At 37.4% G+C, this 15,338-nt stretch overlaps 1 protein-coding gene across 1 annotated transcript in view; it reads right to left on the bottom strand.

Annotated features, from left to right (window-relative positions):
* The window catches only part of PTPRC (protein tyrosine phosphatase receptor type C), a gene marked incomplete at its 5' end in the record, with an annotated part of 98,430 nt that overhangs the window by 23,776 nt on the left and 59,316 nt on the right, over positions 1-15,338 (bottom strand). The window contains 8 exons of the mRNA XM_040985781.1: positions 2,747-2,807; positions 4,306-4,517; positions 5,497-5,679; positions 7,525-7,770; positions 10,899-11,039; positions 11,698-11,826; positions 13,090-13,299; positions 14,869-14,895. Of these exons, the coding sequence (XP_040841715.1) occupies positions 2,747-2,807; positions 4,306-4,517; positions 5,497-5,679; positions 7,525-7,770; positions 10,899-11,039; positions 11,698-11,826; positions 13,090-13,299; positions 14,869-14,895 (1,209 nt within the window). The remainder of the gene's footprint in view (positions 1-2,746; positions 2,808-4,305; positions 4,518-5,496; positions 5,680-7,524; positions 7,771-10,898; positions 11,040-11,697; positions 11,827-13,089; positions 13,300-14,868; positions 14,896-15,338) is intronic.

Genomic DNA, 15,338 nt, shown 5'->3' with positions numbered 1-15,338 from the left:
CCTGAGGGTATCAGAAAGGCGACACAAGCAGGGATAAGCACTCCTGTGTTGACACTGAGGTGGGGAATCAATCGACCAAGAGACAAATGGATTTGTTCTGCGGTTAGAATGAACCTTGGCTTCAGTTTCCTCTAAGGTTAATGCGGAGCCTCCCCCTTTCTGAGGAAGGGTTCCACAACACAATGTGTCTGAGTCATCGCTTGCACTGTATCAGTGTGCCCCACAACCCATACATGGAGGGAACCTGCAGATACTGCCTGGGGCCTTAGCGTCTTTCAAGTTGGGAACCTGGCTGGGATCCTTCTCTTTGTACCTTTGCTTCCTAATTTCTAAAATGAGTTTAAATGAGTTGGTCCACAGTGAGAACAGAGAACAGTGTCTGGGACATAGAATCTAAATATTAATTATTCACCACACACACACACACACACACACACACACACACACACTGTCAAACACGGATCTAGAAATAGGACATTATGAGAAACAAAGATCTCTGTGCCCGTGACAGTTATTTACTAGTGAGGAAAAGAAGACAACGAACACTGAATAGAATAAACAAATGGTAAGTAGGTTAGAAGATGAGAAGGGCAGTAGAAAAACAAATTGGAAAGCAATTCCAGGTCACAAAACTCCAAGAAGCAGACAATAGAGAGGAAAGCAAACAAGTGAAAACTAAGCAATATGCATATTTGCATTACGTGTGTATGTGTGTGTGTATATATATATATATATATACACATATTCATTCTAGAAAATAGGTGGAAAGAATATAAAAGATGTTTTCTGTGTTGACAAGGAATGGCTGGAGTATGAAATAGGTCTTCTACAATCCAAAAGGTGGAAAAGACACCACGCAGTTAACAGCTGCCAAGCGGATGGCCTCATGCTCAGAATTTTTATCACTATAAGCATGAAAATGGGAATTTATGAATTCAATTTTGGCTCGGAATTATCAGAACCTAGTTCAAAATTCGACCCTACCGATTCTCTGACACATTGCACAGAGCATGTTGATTAAATTATATAGCCTTGCTTCCTAGTCCGTAAAATAGGAATTCATTTCTCTTCTTTAAGGGGCTACTAATTCAAGCTGCACACGTGGAAAAATGATGTCAAGGGCTGGACTGCAATGCAAGCATTTAGGGAAGATGCTTGTGCTGAAAAGGGCTTCTGAGACAACCCCACGTATTTCACGTCTTCCTCTATCTCAAATTCCTTTCAATAAAATTGTTAAATTATGTCAGCTATAGTAGCACATTTATATCTATGCACCTCTGTGTATATCTAATTAATTAAAGATGATTAGTTCCAGATTTTGTGGATAGCATTTATCAGAAATGTGATTATCCAACCTCTTCTTTACACTACTATCATTTTAATGGGTTTCTGACTTTCATAATTGACTTCAAGAGCCAACTAGACCTTGTTTTTATTTAATTATTGTTTTTGCTGCCCTTGCTTATTTTTCTCCAGGTGAATGTTCTTTTAATTTGTTGTTGTTGTTGTTGAAGTCTACATGTAGTGGAGTCAATAAGGTCTTCTTTGTAATACAAACTAAAAATTCAATTTGAGAACACTGAAAGAGCATAAATCCATGTTGTCAGAGAAAATGACACAAGGTAAGTCAGAATAATAGGTTTCACCTGTTTCAGAGAGTAGAAAACACAGGAGGAAAAGCTAAAACCTAAACAACACAAACAAAGGCCAGACACCTGTCAGAATGGCTGACTCTTCATTTTGGTGGCAACACTGTGCTGCAGCACAAGTGAATCTGAGCTCAGAAAACTGTGTCTGCTCATGCCAGCAAGCCACAAAGAGTAGTTCATACAGTCATGCAGAAAATTACATGGAAAACAACAAAATGGCTAATGGTGGTTACTCTGGCAAGCAAGAAAAAAAAATTGAAGAATGCAAATAGCCACAATTATTTTCATTATTACAATGAAATTTAATTCACAGGTTTTTTCCCATGCTATCTTAAATCAGAAAAGACTTCAGTTTCAGATAGTTATGCCAAGCAAAATGGAATAGAAATGAGATGCATAGATGACAGGTAGCGATGGGATGAGAGAAGGTGGCTGGTGTGACACAGAGTTAAGCTGTTTATTGAGATGTCCATAGCCCTTGTAAGCATGTGTTTGGGTCCCAGCTGTTTCTCTTCCCATGCAGCTCTCTGCTAAGAGCCTGGGTAGCAGCAGTACCTGGCTGAAGTGCCCGGGCCCCTCCATCTCAGGAGGGGAGATCCCAATGAATTTCCAAGCTCTTGGATTAGGCTTGGCTCAGCACTGGCTGTCGTGGCCATGTGGGCAATGAACCACCAGACAGAAAATCTTGGTCTTGTGCTCTTTCTACTAGTCTACCCTTCAAATAAGTAAAATAAATCTTTTAAAAGATGTTTCAAAAAAATAGGCAACAATGTCTAAAGTAGTACACAAAAGCACTAGCATAAAAATGTTATAAGCATAATTATACTGTAATAATTACAAAGCCTCTTGTACAGTATTTTATAAAATAAAAATACTTTCGTGACTATCTCCCAGTCTGAATTTCAGATAATGCATTTTTATATAATTTGTCACTTATTTATCTTTATTATAAAATTTTTAAACGTTGTATTTCTAGAAAGCCCATCATTTCAACATGTAACAATCAAATGTAAGTAAACATGCATAAATAACGTTGCTTTATAAGGAGCTAATGCATACATTATACAGACATAACAAGTGACCCCAAAAGGACTTACAGGATGTTGACTGAGACATTTTAACTTTAGTACTGTTATACTCGCCATTGGAACAATAGACCTGCATATCAGTAACAAAAATAAGAATTATTTTCCCAAAGTAAATATTTTCATCTTAATTTAAAGCACACATCTCACACAAGGCTATTATTTTCATTAAGATGCACTGAATAGATGCGATTCACAGGGGGAATTCCAAGAACATGTCATTTTCTGTTTTCAAATATTTTCAAAAGACCCAAAAATGTGAAGAAATACTGTGCCATTTAGTAGCAACAGCGGTTACAAATGGCCTAAGTAAATGAAACTAGATGATAAAACAGAATCTGGCACAGGAAGTATTCATATTTTAAGGTTGAAGTGTTCTAATAAGTAGGCTATACTTTCACATTTTGTTTTAAAAGGAAATCTAGCTACATGCTTTTTCCAGAATTACACATACAATTAACATAACAACATGCTAAAATTTTGGTATTTATCAGCTGGTACATTTTTTGAATGTTATTTGTTTTAGCAATCACCATAGCTTATAAGTAATATAAGGTGAAAAAACTTCATGATAAAGCCCTATAAGCCCATTGAGCAGCACATAACAGTAAAATGTTGAACATGGGGATAATTGTGCATGCTATATAGATGATGAAAAATGAAGTTTCCCAAGCTGTATCTAAAATTATTTGTAATTTTAATAATATATTTGATAATATAATTATATATTTCATATTATAAAAGTACAACTATATACATAAAATATGTTCAGTATACAGTAAAATTACACATAATTTTTAAAAGATTTATTCATTTTTTTATTTGAAATGCACAGAGAGGAGGAGTGACAGAGAGGAAGAACTTCCATCCAATGGTTCGCTCCCCAAGTAGCAGCAATGGCTGGAGCTGAGCCAATCTGAAGCCAGGACCCAGGAGTTCTTCTGGGTCTCCCACACAGGTGCAGGCTCCCTAGGCTTTGGGCTGTCCTCAACTGCTTTCCCAGGCCACAGACAGGGAGCTGGATGGGAAGCAGGGCTGCCAGGATTAGAACCAGCGTCCATATGGGATCCCGACACATGCAAGGCGAGGACTTTAACCACTACACTATCGTGCCAGGCCCTATACATAGTTTTAATTCTCTCTGTTCACCGGTATGCTACAATTTGTTTTTATTATTTTATATACCTGTGATATTTGTACTATTCTTCCAATTGAAAAATTCACAATAATCAATATAAAAAATCAAGGTTAATAAAAAAAGAGAAAATACTAAACTATTGGGCCTAAAAGATTGCCTGTTGGCAAAATAACAAAAATGTAGGCAAATTTAACCATCCTGGATTTCTAGATATTCTTGCAAAAAATATTGACATTAAAATGTTGTTTCTAATTCTAGGGAGAAAAAAAAATCGGACTTAAATACTTGAGTATTTCCATTAGCACTTCTTAAGTCTGGAATGCTTTGGGTCACATGTAACTTCCTAGGCAGTGATCTTATTGTAAGTTCAATCACAAAGTTCTAATCATGGTGGTGTGCAGGCAGTGCAACGCTCTAGACAACACGACCTTACCTTAAAGTCATAGTCTGTTGAGTAGTGAAGATTCTCTACCAAGAACATGCAGACAGTATTATTCTCGTTTCTAACTATGCTGTTTCCAGTTAGGACTTCCAAATAGTATTTTTTTATGCCGGGGCCATTAATCTCTTCAGGTTTCTGGCATTTCACAAGCACACTGTTATCTGACTTCTGGGTGATGGACACATTCTGGACCTCGCCTGGAGCTAACAACATGAAGAAAAATGTATCTTAGTCATTCAGTAGATGCATACTTACATCCTTGCCGATACGTGCACTACATGGGGGAGTTTAAGTATTTATCCCGGGGTTATGGGCAAAGAACTTATGAGAGGACATCAGTGAAGATGTGATGATAACACATGTAAACACCTGGTTAGATTCTTGAGGAGCAATGACAAGCCTGTTTTCTGGAATTTCATTGAAACTTGGAAAAGCAACAAGAGCGTAGAGCCCCATCAAGGACCTGGACTTCCTAAAGCAGGATTTACACGACATTCAGCAAAGAACCGTATAGCCTTGCATCCTAGCTCTCTGGAATCACACACGCCCTGTGTTTCACAGGGCGCTTTCCCCCGCCCCATCATCCCTGGTGAACATTCTCATCCTTCCGACCACAGATCGAGCCTTGGCGGGGACACCATGGAGATAGCCTAGGGTGGCAAGAGCCAAATGCTACTGAAAAGAAATCTCAAATAGAAAATGTGAGAGAAAGTATTGGGGAGATCAGTATCATCAACGGAAGAAAATGCCAACAAAATACTGTATTTTATGAAGTATTTTATCAAGTGAAGGAGCAGTTTCGTGGCAGTGTTTAGCGTCTCATTGCATTTCGTATTTCTGGATTAAGACAACGGATAACATATATAGACGATCACTCACCTACATATCTTAATATACATGTATTAATTCTAACATGGCTACATACTCCGTTGCCTGAAAGCTAACAAATTGTAGAACATGCTTCTGTGCTCCGTCCTTGCAATTCTATACCAGAAAAATATAGGACCTTGAGGTAACAGTTTAGAATTGTTTTACTTGGAATTATTCAAATTCTAGCTGTTAGCCGCTATGCCAAGTCAGTATGTTTTCCCTGTGTGTCTCCAAGGGAGATGTATGTAGGCTGGAAGTTGACTCTGTTCTCCTCCACTCTCACAGGAAGGAGCATTACAATATGTGGCTTACCTGCTGCATGGGTTTTGAAGCTACACTTGGTAGCAATCCCGTTGCGTGTCACTTTTGCATGGACATATGCATATAATGTTACAGAATAGTCTGTAAAAGGTTTCAATCCTTTCAAACAATGTTGGGTCACACCTTTAGTCAGATTATTGCAGCTCTCTTCAGTCTTATCAATCTTTTTAGGATCTAAGGGAATCAAGAGTTAGCAAGCAATTAAAAGCTAGAACCACCACAAAATCAGTCTGGTGTCTATACAATACTATTCCAAACAAATTCTGAATTAATTAGCAATTGAGAAATAAATTCTTCCTTGGTACTTAAAAAGCACACATTATTAATTAAGCAACTCCATTGAAATATTTATATACACCCATCGTTTTCAAAAATTGTGATTTCGAATCTTCAGTTTGGTACATAAAATCTACTATGTTCAGGCACGTTTGAGTGGACATACTCTGCACTCGCTGACACAACATAGCTCACGTGAATACCACGTAGTCTTGAGTCGTGATGTTTTTTTCTAGAACACTTTTCTGTAACTTAAACTCAGTACTTTGAACATTGGCAGGAGTCACCATCACAGGCCTTAGGTGAAGTATCCTTGTTTTTATCAACTGAGCTTACTTTACGACATTCACCTAACCACCACAGGACTTCATGGAGTGGTGAGAATGGGGCAAACCTTCACTCTGGCACTGGTATCTGAGAGGCTGGAGTTGAGAGAAAAATGCTCTTGTTTCTTGCAAATGAATGAAAGAGGTTTTAAAGTTTAGGATCGTGGGTGCTGGTTGGCTGGAGAGGCATGAGACTGGTAGGAACCATTTAAGGGTGTATCCCCTTAGGTTTTTAAAATTCCTTTTCTTTTTACTTGAAAGGCACTGATACAGACATAACTCCATCACCTCTCCTTCCAACCCCCTACAAGTGTTGCATGTAGGTAGCTCTAAGTATCAAACACAGGGCGGAAGGAGCTCTACATCACTACTCCACCGCCACTCTCCTTCCTTCCCTGTCACTCTGCCATTAAAATGAACAATGGTTAAATGCTTAAAAACATATAAAGCAATACACTGAAATAGCATTTTAACTTCTCATATTTTGAGTCTCTGTTTGGTTCCTTCCCACCACGTGTGAGTGTGCAGTGCCAAGAGCCGCGCTCCTGCTCCCACTGTGTGAGTGAAGGTGGGGCTTTCCGAGGAGCTGAGCGTGGCTTGAGATTGTGCACACACGCTCCCACTGTTAGCCACCAACTTGAGTTTGTTCTCCTAAGTTATCTCCTTTGAAAATTTCTTTTTTTCCCCTAAGGGTTTATTTCATTTTTATTGTAAAGGCAAGCATACAGAGAGGAGAGACAGAGAGGAAGATTTTTCATCCAGTGATTCACTCCCCAACTGGCTGTAATGGCCAGAGCTCAGCTGATTCAAAGTCGGGAGCCAGGGGCCTCCTCAGGGTCTCCTACATGGGTGCAGGGTCCTAAGGCTTTAGACTATCCTCTACTGCTTTCCCAGGTCACATGCAGGGAGCTGGATGCGAAGCAGGGTTGCCAAGATTAGAACCAGCGCCCATATGGGATCCCAGTGCAAGCAAGGCAAGGACTATTAGCCGCTAGGTTACCATGCTCGGCCCAAGCTTGTTTTTGAAAGATGTGGATGAGTTTCTCTTCCAGCAGCTTCTATGCTGATACACCAAGGAGATTTCACGATCAGACTAGTTTATACGTGTGTGTGGGTGTGTATATATATATGTATATATATATGTAACTATATATATACATATATATAGTTTATATAGCTTGTACGTTTTATTTTCTTACTTTATTTTTGCAGGAGTCTCACTATAAACTATGCTCCAAGATTCTGTGACACTGGACACATACCCACATGTGTCATAGTTGAACTAAGATTTGGAAGGCGTTTTCTGATTTGATAGATATTTACCAGCCAGAAATGAGCACCATCTTCGAGCATCTTAAGAAAGGCATGTAAGCATGGGAGACCTGAGTTGCAGCCTTTTCGGGGAGTGGAAACCCTCAGTACATGGAAGTGGTTGCAAAACCAAAGGTATTAGGGTGCCCACCACAGTCCATGCCGAGAGCTCCCCGGCTCTGTGGCTCAATGCACATTTCTAGTAATTCTTCATTTCTCCAACAATTAAATTTGACACATTTACCTTCTACATTACAAAGTGTGTATCCACTGAGTACACCTTTAGCAGTCCAGTTCACCATCACTTCATGTGCACCTTTCACCTCACAAGTAATTGTGGGCTGATCTGGAACTGTAAAGAGTATAAGAATATAGAATATGAAAAGTGAGACAAGGAGAAAATATTATTGATGGCATTCATAATTAATAACCAGATTTTGGTTAATAATGAAATGTAAAGAAAAAGTACCATTCTCATTAGCTTTGCTTTAGGGCAGATTACTTTGGCAGAGTAAATGTCATTCCAGTGTGGCAGCATTTTGGAATCTAATTCTGATTTGCTGGTTGCTTCTGATTGCTCCCATAACTTTGGTTTGTTCAAGGTAGAGAACAGCTCTGCCATCCCTGAAATCCTCTGCCATCCCTTCCCATCTAGCCCGCATCCCGCTATGTCACGTTCATGTGTCTTTCCTACATTTTAGCTAAATGAAACAAACAGGAAACACTTGTAGATGCCCAGCATTTCACATAATGTTCTGGATTTATTTCGTTGTGTGTTTCACAAATCACTTCTTTTGTACTGGGAAGTAGCATTCCATTGTGAAGTTACGCCTGTTTTATCTGTGATTCAACTCTAAGTGGACATTCGGGTCGGTGCCAATATTTGATAGATTAATCTGCTTGTCCTTTGTGACCGTAGTTAATTTCTGATTCATTACTTCTCACTTTTGTAATTTTAATAATTGAGTGGATGTGGAATGTTATCATCTCATTTTAATCTACATTTGCAAAATGCATAATGATACTTCACGTCATTTTAGATGTGTTCTAGACAGATATGTATCTGCTTCTGTAAGGTATATATGTAAAATATTTGTATTGTTTGTTAATTGGCTAATTTGATAAATTATTTCAGATCTGAATGAGCTCTAAATATATTTTAAAAAGATACTTTGTTGAAAAAAGTAAGTGTAGATAATTTTCTGCTTTGCTTTGTTTGTGTTTTGTAATCCACGGGCTTGCTCTTTTATTCCTTTAGTGGCTGCTTTCAAACAGCAAGAATGTTCCATTTTGCCGAAGTTTAATTTGTCAGATTTCTCTACTGACGTTCCTGCTTTGTGTATCCTGTAGCATTTGCCTATGACAATGACAGAAAACTGCTCTCCAATGTATTTGATGAGACTTATTATAATTTCAACTTCTAGGCCAGTTTCTATTTCATGTTTTGCTAATTGAAAGGTAAAGTTTGATTCTCTTGCCCTCTGGGGACACCAGGGACATTTGTCGGAAAGGCTGTCCTGCCCCCACTGAAATATGTTCGTATTTTTATCAAATATATTGAAGTTTTCTGAGATTTCTATTGTTTTACATTGATGTATAAAGACCATAATACTTTTATTTCTTAACACAAAGTTCTATCTGTTTAACATTACTCCCTTTATGGGTTTGAATTATTTTGGAAGATTATGGGGAGACATAAATTTAGCAATTTTCTTTAGCCTTCAAGTGTCCCTTACAAATTAAATGTAAAATCAGTTTAATATGATATATCATAATCTTACAAAATATAATAAGTAGTATAGCACATTTACAGATTTCATAAAAAGAAATCAATATTATTTCTGTACTCTATTAATGAAAAATATGACAATGAAATGAATGTAGAAATAATTTTAATAAAAGAACGGCAAAAACATAAAGTAGCTGAATAAACTAAGGGAAACTTGAGCTAATGAAAACACATCCCATGTTTATAGAGAGGAAGACTGTCACCGTCAAGTGCAAATACTCTCCAATTCGCTGCAGACCCTCGACGCAATCTCTGAATGTCAGCTGAACTCTGGAAACCGGGAAGCTGATTCCAAATTTTCTATGAAATTCATTGGTCTCTGAATATTCAAAATGAACTTAAAGAAGAACAAAAGTGAAGGACTCACATGTTTCATCCCAAAACTAAAAGTATCTATCTATCTATCTACCGATCTTCTATGATGTGGAAACATTTGGATAAGATAAAAATGATTTGCCCTTGAACAGTTGACTCCACTCTGTAAAGCTCCCTTTTCTTGTTTTAAAGGGTATGTGATCCTGGGAAACAGGTGGATGGCGGGAAAGGCTGTTTTTACCAGATATCTGGCTACTTCATTATGACATTTGAATTTGGTTTGGATTTTTCAATGAAATTTTGTTATTTTAATGTTTTCCTCATTCAGTAAGCTGTACTCTATTTTTTTTCTCCCTTTTGTTATCTTTGCATTTGTTAGACAAATATTTTCTGGTGATTTTCAATGACTGTGTAGCTGAGTGATAATTTCCAAAATATCATGTCATCTTCCTTAAGGCTACAGATTCTGGCAACAATATGTTTCTGTTTTACTCAAATCTGAGCACCTTTGTAATTCGCTGGTATTCACTGTGGTTCTTGGCATACCGTGATGTTTCTGTTCCTTTACCACTGTTGTTCACGTAGTATTCTTTCTGCCTGTCGTTTGTCTATCTGCCTGAAGAGCTGTCATCACGTGTCAGTGTTCCTCTGCCCTTTCTCCAGTGTCAGCTCCTCCTGACCTCTAGGCAAACTTCCACTCCATGACTTGAGTCTCCTGCCCATAAGCAACACCATCTACTTGTACTTGGACAGTTGCTATTCACAAATCATCACATTAACAACAGAATTTTCCATCCAAGTGCACATTTAATTGCAATCTCTATATTTAAAAACTAGAATGTTAGAGCCTTTTCACTTTTTCCTATTCAATCTTCTGAGAGCCTCTGTTATTTTTCTGTTGTCATTAAACATTTCAATGTTGAAATGTTGTATTTTGTAAGCAGTATACTCTCATTTGTGTTCCTGGAATATTTGGTAGTGATTTTTTTTTCCTTCAGTGCTTATATTTATGATTGTATATGGTTAGTTTCTTCGCTCACTCTGAGACAGGTGGGATCTGACATGGTGGAGAATATGCAGGTGTACAGCAAGTCAATGAAACTACTGCAAGACCAAGGGGGTGACACCAAAACAGACAACAAAGCATTCTACTTTTCTCAAAATTTTGCTCCCAACACAATTTCTGAAGAGCCTACAATTTTCAAAAAAGAAAAACTGTTTGGGAGTTGTACAAATTAGTTCTCAAATTCAGCTGTTAGAAATTTGATTTCTGAAATCTGTTTTCTCAATCTGTATCTTCATTTTCCGTGATTTCAAAATAATAATGGTGATAAAACAGAAAGCAGTTTTACATACAATGTAAGTAGTACACTTACTTCCAAGATCTGTTGTAATCACTCTTTGTTCTTGAATAAGCTGGTAGTTATCATAAGATACTTGTAAGTCACAGGTATAGTTTTTGTTGGGCTTAAGGCCTGTTAACTCAATTTTATTCTTGTGAGATAGACCAGAGGTACCTGAAATAAATTATGTCACATTAGAATATTAGTATAATATCTCACACAACTTAATTTTTAATTCATATCTATAGAATTGTAATATCTCTCAGGAAGAAAACCTGCAAAAATTGTCCAAATAATAAATCAAAATAATGAAAATTATTATTATTATTAATATCATTGCTATTATTATGGCATCAGTATGGATTGCCAAATACAACCTGGCAGGCAGTTTGCTGCCATGCAATCGGAGACTTTATCCCATTCAATAAAAACTCATAAAGCCAAATTCATCACCAGAAGCACTTGGAATGCTTTTCCTATTTTTCTGGCATCAGATTGCTTGAACTTGAGTGTGGTTCCTGACGGAGGATGGATGAAGTGCACTGTTTCTCTAACACAGAATGCGTGCCACTTCACTCCCACACAACAGTTTCAACAGCGCTTGCATAGAGCAAGTGCCAAGAAAATTTTGATAAACGAACTAAAATCTCCACAGGTCAAGATGAATATTTATCTATTTGTGAATTTGGTTGAGTGGTATAGATAATAAAATGACTTGACTGTGAACATTCTCAGGTCTTCTTTTGCATCAGTGAGAGGGAGTGAAACAGGAGGCCGAGAGAAGCAGCCACGTACCACACATGGAATGATCTGATCAGTGTAATGTTCTTACCACAGTCAAAGCTGTACTTAATTTTCTTTCTATCACACTGAAAGTTGTTGGTTATGTTCCACTGTAAACAAATAGATGTATTGGCTTTTTCAGCTGCGGTGCAGTTATGTAACTGAAACATTTCACGCTCTGTGAAGGAGACACAGAAATAGGCTTGATTAATATTTCACAACTTGTTCATCTTCTCAATTAAAAATCACTAACATTATACCCACCACATAAGATTTGGCAAGCATTGTGATTTTCTTTAATATGGTAGCACTCATGGTTTGGTGTTCTTTCATTATTCAGTTTATTACTAGTGTTACTTTTAGTGTGTTTACACATAATGATTATACAGGTCTATGAAAACAATGTAATCCTGGGGTACTTACATGCCCTGTGTAATGATCAAATAAGGATAATTACCAGATCTAGGACTTCAGATATTTATTCATCGTTATGCAAATGTTTCATAGGTTCTTTAAAATATTTTAATTTTCTCACACCATCTATTTTGGCAGCATTTAAAATTTATGTCACATTTAAAATGAAACTCAAGCAAATATCTAGAAAATTGTAGCTTTGGCACGTTTTAAAACAATCATTTAATTTTATGTGTTTATGCTTCAATTTTTATTTACCCTTTAGGTTTTACTGTAATGGCTATTTGCACAGAACATTAGAGATCTTCTTTCTGGGGAATGAATTTGTAAGTATTGTCATTTTCTATTTTCAACAGATGACTTATTTCAGTACTACTTAAGGGGGAATGAGTAAGTTAAATGCGTACTTCTAAGATGTATCTTAGCATAAATATTATTCAATGATATTAAACTGACAAAGGATGCAAAATACTTTTCAGTTGCACAGCAACGTGACACCTGTTTAACAACACTTCTCTCCTAGCATAGGTTCCTTGAAGGAGTCTGTTCCCGACCTCACACCCCTTCTCCTGCCAGGCAATGGCTTAACCAGCAGAAAGAGCTTCTCCTTCAGTTCATTTTAACACTGCTTTCTTTGAAAGTATATGATTTTCACCATAAACATCAAACCCCTAAATTTGCATTTTTTTCCTAAATGCATCCGAGAACAGCTATCCTATCCAACAGGATAAACGTGTACATATTTGAGTGATCATGAACAATCTCTGCTGGGGCAAGTTAGAGTTAATGCACTTGAGGTTTTCTGTAACGGCAGTGTGAGAGGCAAAGAAGCGACCTAAAGACCATTAGACCCTAGTCACTCTCTGGTGTTTACTGGAGTTGGAGAACAGGAAGTGAACTCAGTGCTGGCTTTGTTTTTCTCAGCTCAGGTCTCTCACCACACTGGTTCCTGTGACCACTAGCACATGCACGCATGGGATTGTCCTGCTTTTTGCAAATACACAAATAGGAATAAACTGATATTTACCTGGTGGCACAGTCAAGTTTAACACCATGGTTCCAGTACATAAGTGAGAAATATTAACCATGCGATTGTCACATGCTTTCAGTTCAGGTATTGATTTGTTTGTGCAATTAGGTGTGCACTGCACCTCCTCTTCAACATTCAGGTGTGCTGTAAATAACTTGGTGTTTGTGTCTTGGCTGTAAGTCACAGAGATGTTTGCATATTTTTCAGCTGAAAGAAAGCAAAACAAAAGATTATCTTTTTTTCAAAGTGTTTTATACTATATATAGTTCCATACTATATGAAATGCAAGTCTTGATGTTTATTTTCAAAACTGCCAGTCACTAAGAAAATGTACTCAGGCACACACACACACACACACACACACACACACACACACTCACACACACACACTCACACACACATGCACACACACTCACACACACACATACACACACACGCACACACACAAACACGCTCACACTCACACACACACTCCCACACACATACACACACTCACACACACACATACACACGCACACACACTCACGCGCACACACACAAATAGAAGAAATACTTCCTGTATCTCCCGATCATTTTTCATAATGACCGTTACTTTCCTTATCAAGTACCAGCGTGTAAGCTCATATTAAGATGATTATGGCATTAATGCCTTTCTTTCAAAATGTCTTATAAATTCCATGAGAATGAAGACTAAGCTACACTGATCCCATAACTTTGGTTCCATTCATATGATATGTTAGCGGTTGATGCTTTATAATCTCCTTTGTCTTCTAAAATGCAATAATATTGCTCCAAATACGTGGAACAGTAATTACTCTGAGACCACAAGTCCTCATTCAATGCCTTTGTTATGTAAACTTTGGCTGATAACAAACGCTACTAATTACTTTTCTTTATTTTGAGCAATTTCAACTGACAGGTAAAGATAATTTTGTTTAAAAATTCATATGTCCACTCAATTTGCTTAGCTGAAGTCATGAAAGCCTTGTAATATTTAAGACTCTGTCCCAAACCCGGGGCATACAAGGACAAGTCAGATAAGATCAGCTTTTAGAAAAGTACATTCCAGCATGAATACAAACATGGACTGAAATGCAGAACAAATGCAGATGCCCAATATAAAATATGCAAAAAACAAATAGACAGAAATTCATTCAAATTGGAGAGCATTTTTGAAAGAGTTGGACAAAGTTTGTGTCTAAAAGATAAAGCATAACATAACAAACAAACAGAAAAGGGTTGACAAATGAGGGTAGTATAGAATCCCAATGTGAAAAAAAAGCAGGAGTAAACACAGAAGCAGGAAAACTCAGCATGTGTTTGGAGCACTGCCCATTATCCGTGAAGACTTGAGTTGGGACTGCCAGGAGGAGTGGCGCACAAGGAAACCTGGACAAAAGACAGCCAGAAAGCAGCAAGATGTATCAAAAACCATGAGAAGTAAGCATCACGCTATGGGCACTGGTGGGATTTCTAACTGCTCCATTACAGACTCCTGGATTGCACCTGGCCCAGCCATGGCTGTTGTGACTGGGACTAAACCAGCATGTGGCAGATCTCTCTCTCTCCCTCTTCCTCTCTCCTTCCTTTTCTCTCCCTCTTTTTATAACTCTACCTTTCCAATAAATAAGACAGATAGATAAAACTTTTGTATTAAAATGTAGAGCCAGTCATTTGTTGGTGAGAAATAAGAGCTGATCATTTAGATAAGTAATGGATCTAGAAAGCTTGAAATGAAGAAACAGAGGGATGTACATGTCTCCCAAACAAACTTACCACATTCTGGCAGACTTGTAGTAGGTTCTGTGATAGAGATAAAAAGAATACAAATGATTAAAATGTCATCTAAGAATATGTCTGCTACAGGTATTTTCTTCACAATATTTCAACTGCAGGAATTCTTTTTATTAGGTTTAATAGATAACGCATGGTATGCCTAGTTCAGTGCTTTGGCTTCAAGGCTTCCAATATTATAACCAGCAAGTTTTATAGTACTTTTTCATTATTTCATACAACAAATATAATTGTGATCATAACATTAGTGGATCTTTTTGGTGCATACCTCACTGTGTCATGACAACACATACAAACAAATCCTAAATTCCTTGGTTGGTCTCAAAATAGATTTCTATGATTACAGTCCCTAAAAACTAAAGTTCATATTTTTGTTGTGAAAAACATTCAGGCATAAGGACTGCTTCAGTTTCTAACATTTGCAAGCTTGCTACCTATATATTAGATCCAGG

This window comes from Ochotona curzoniae, unplaced genomic scaffold (genome assembly GCF_017591425.1).
Source record: "Ochotona curzoniae isolate NIBS_2020 unplaced genomic scaffold, NIBS_Ocur_1.0 contig_430, whole genome shotgun sequence".
NCBI classification, from domain to species: Eukaryota; Metazoa; Chordata; class Mammalia; order Lagomorpha; family Ochotonidae; genus Ochotona; species Ochotona curzoniae.
Note: the sequence above shows the minus strand (reverse complement) of the source record. Positions and strands in the feature narration are given on the sequence as shown.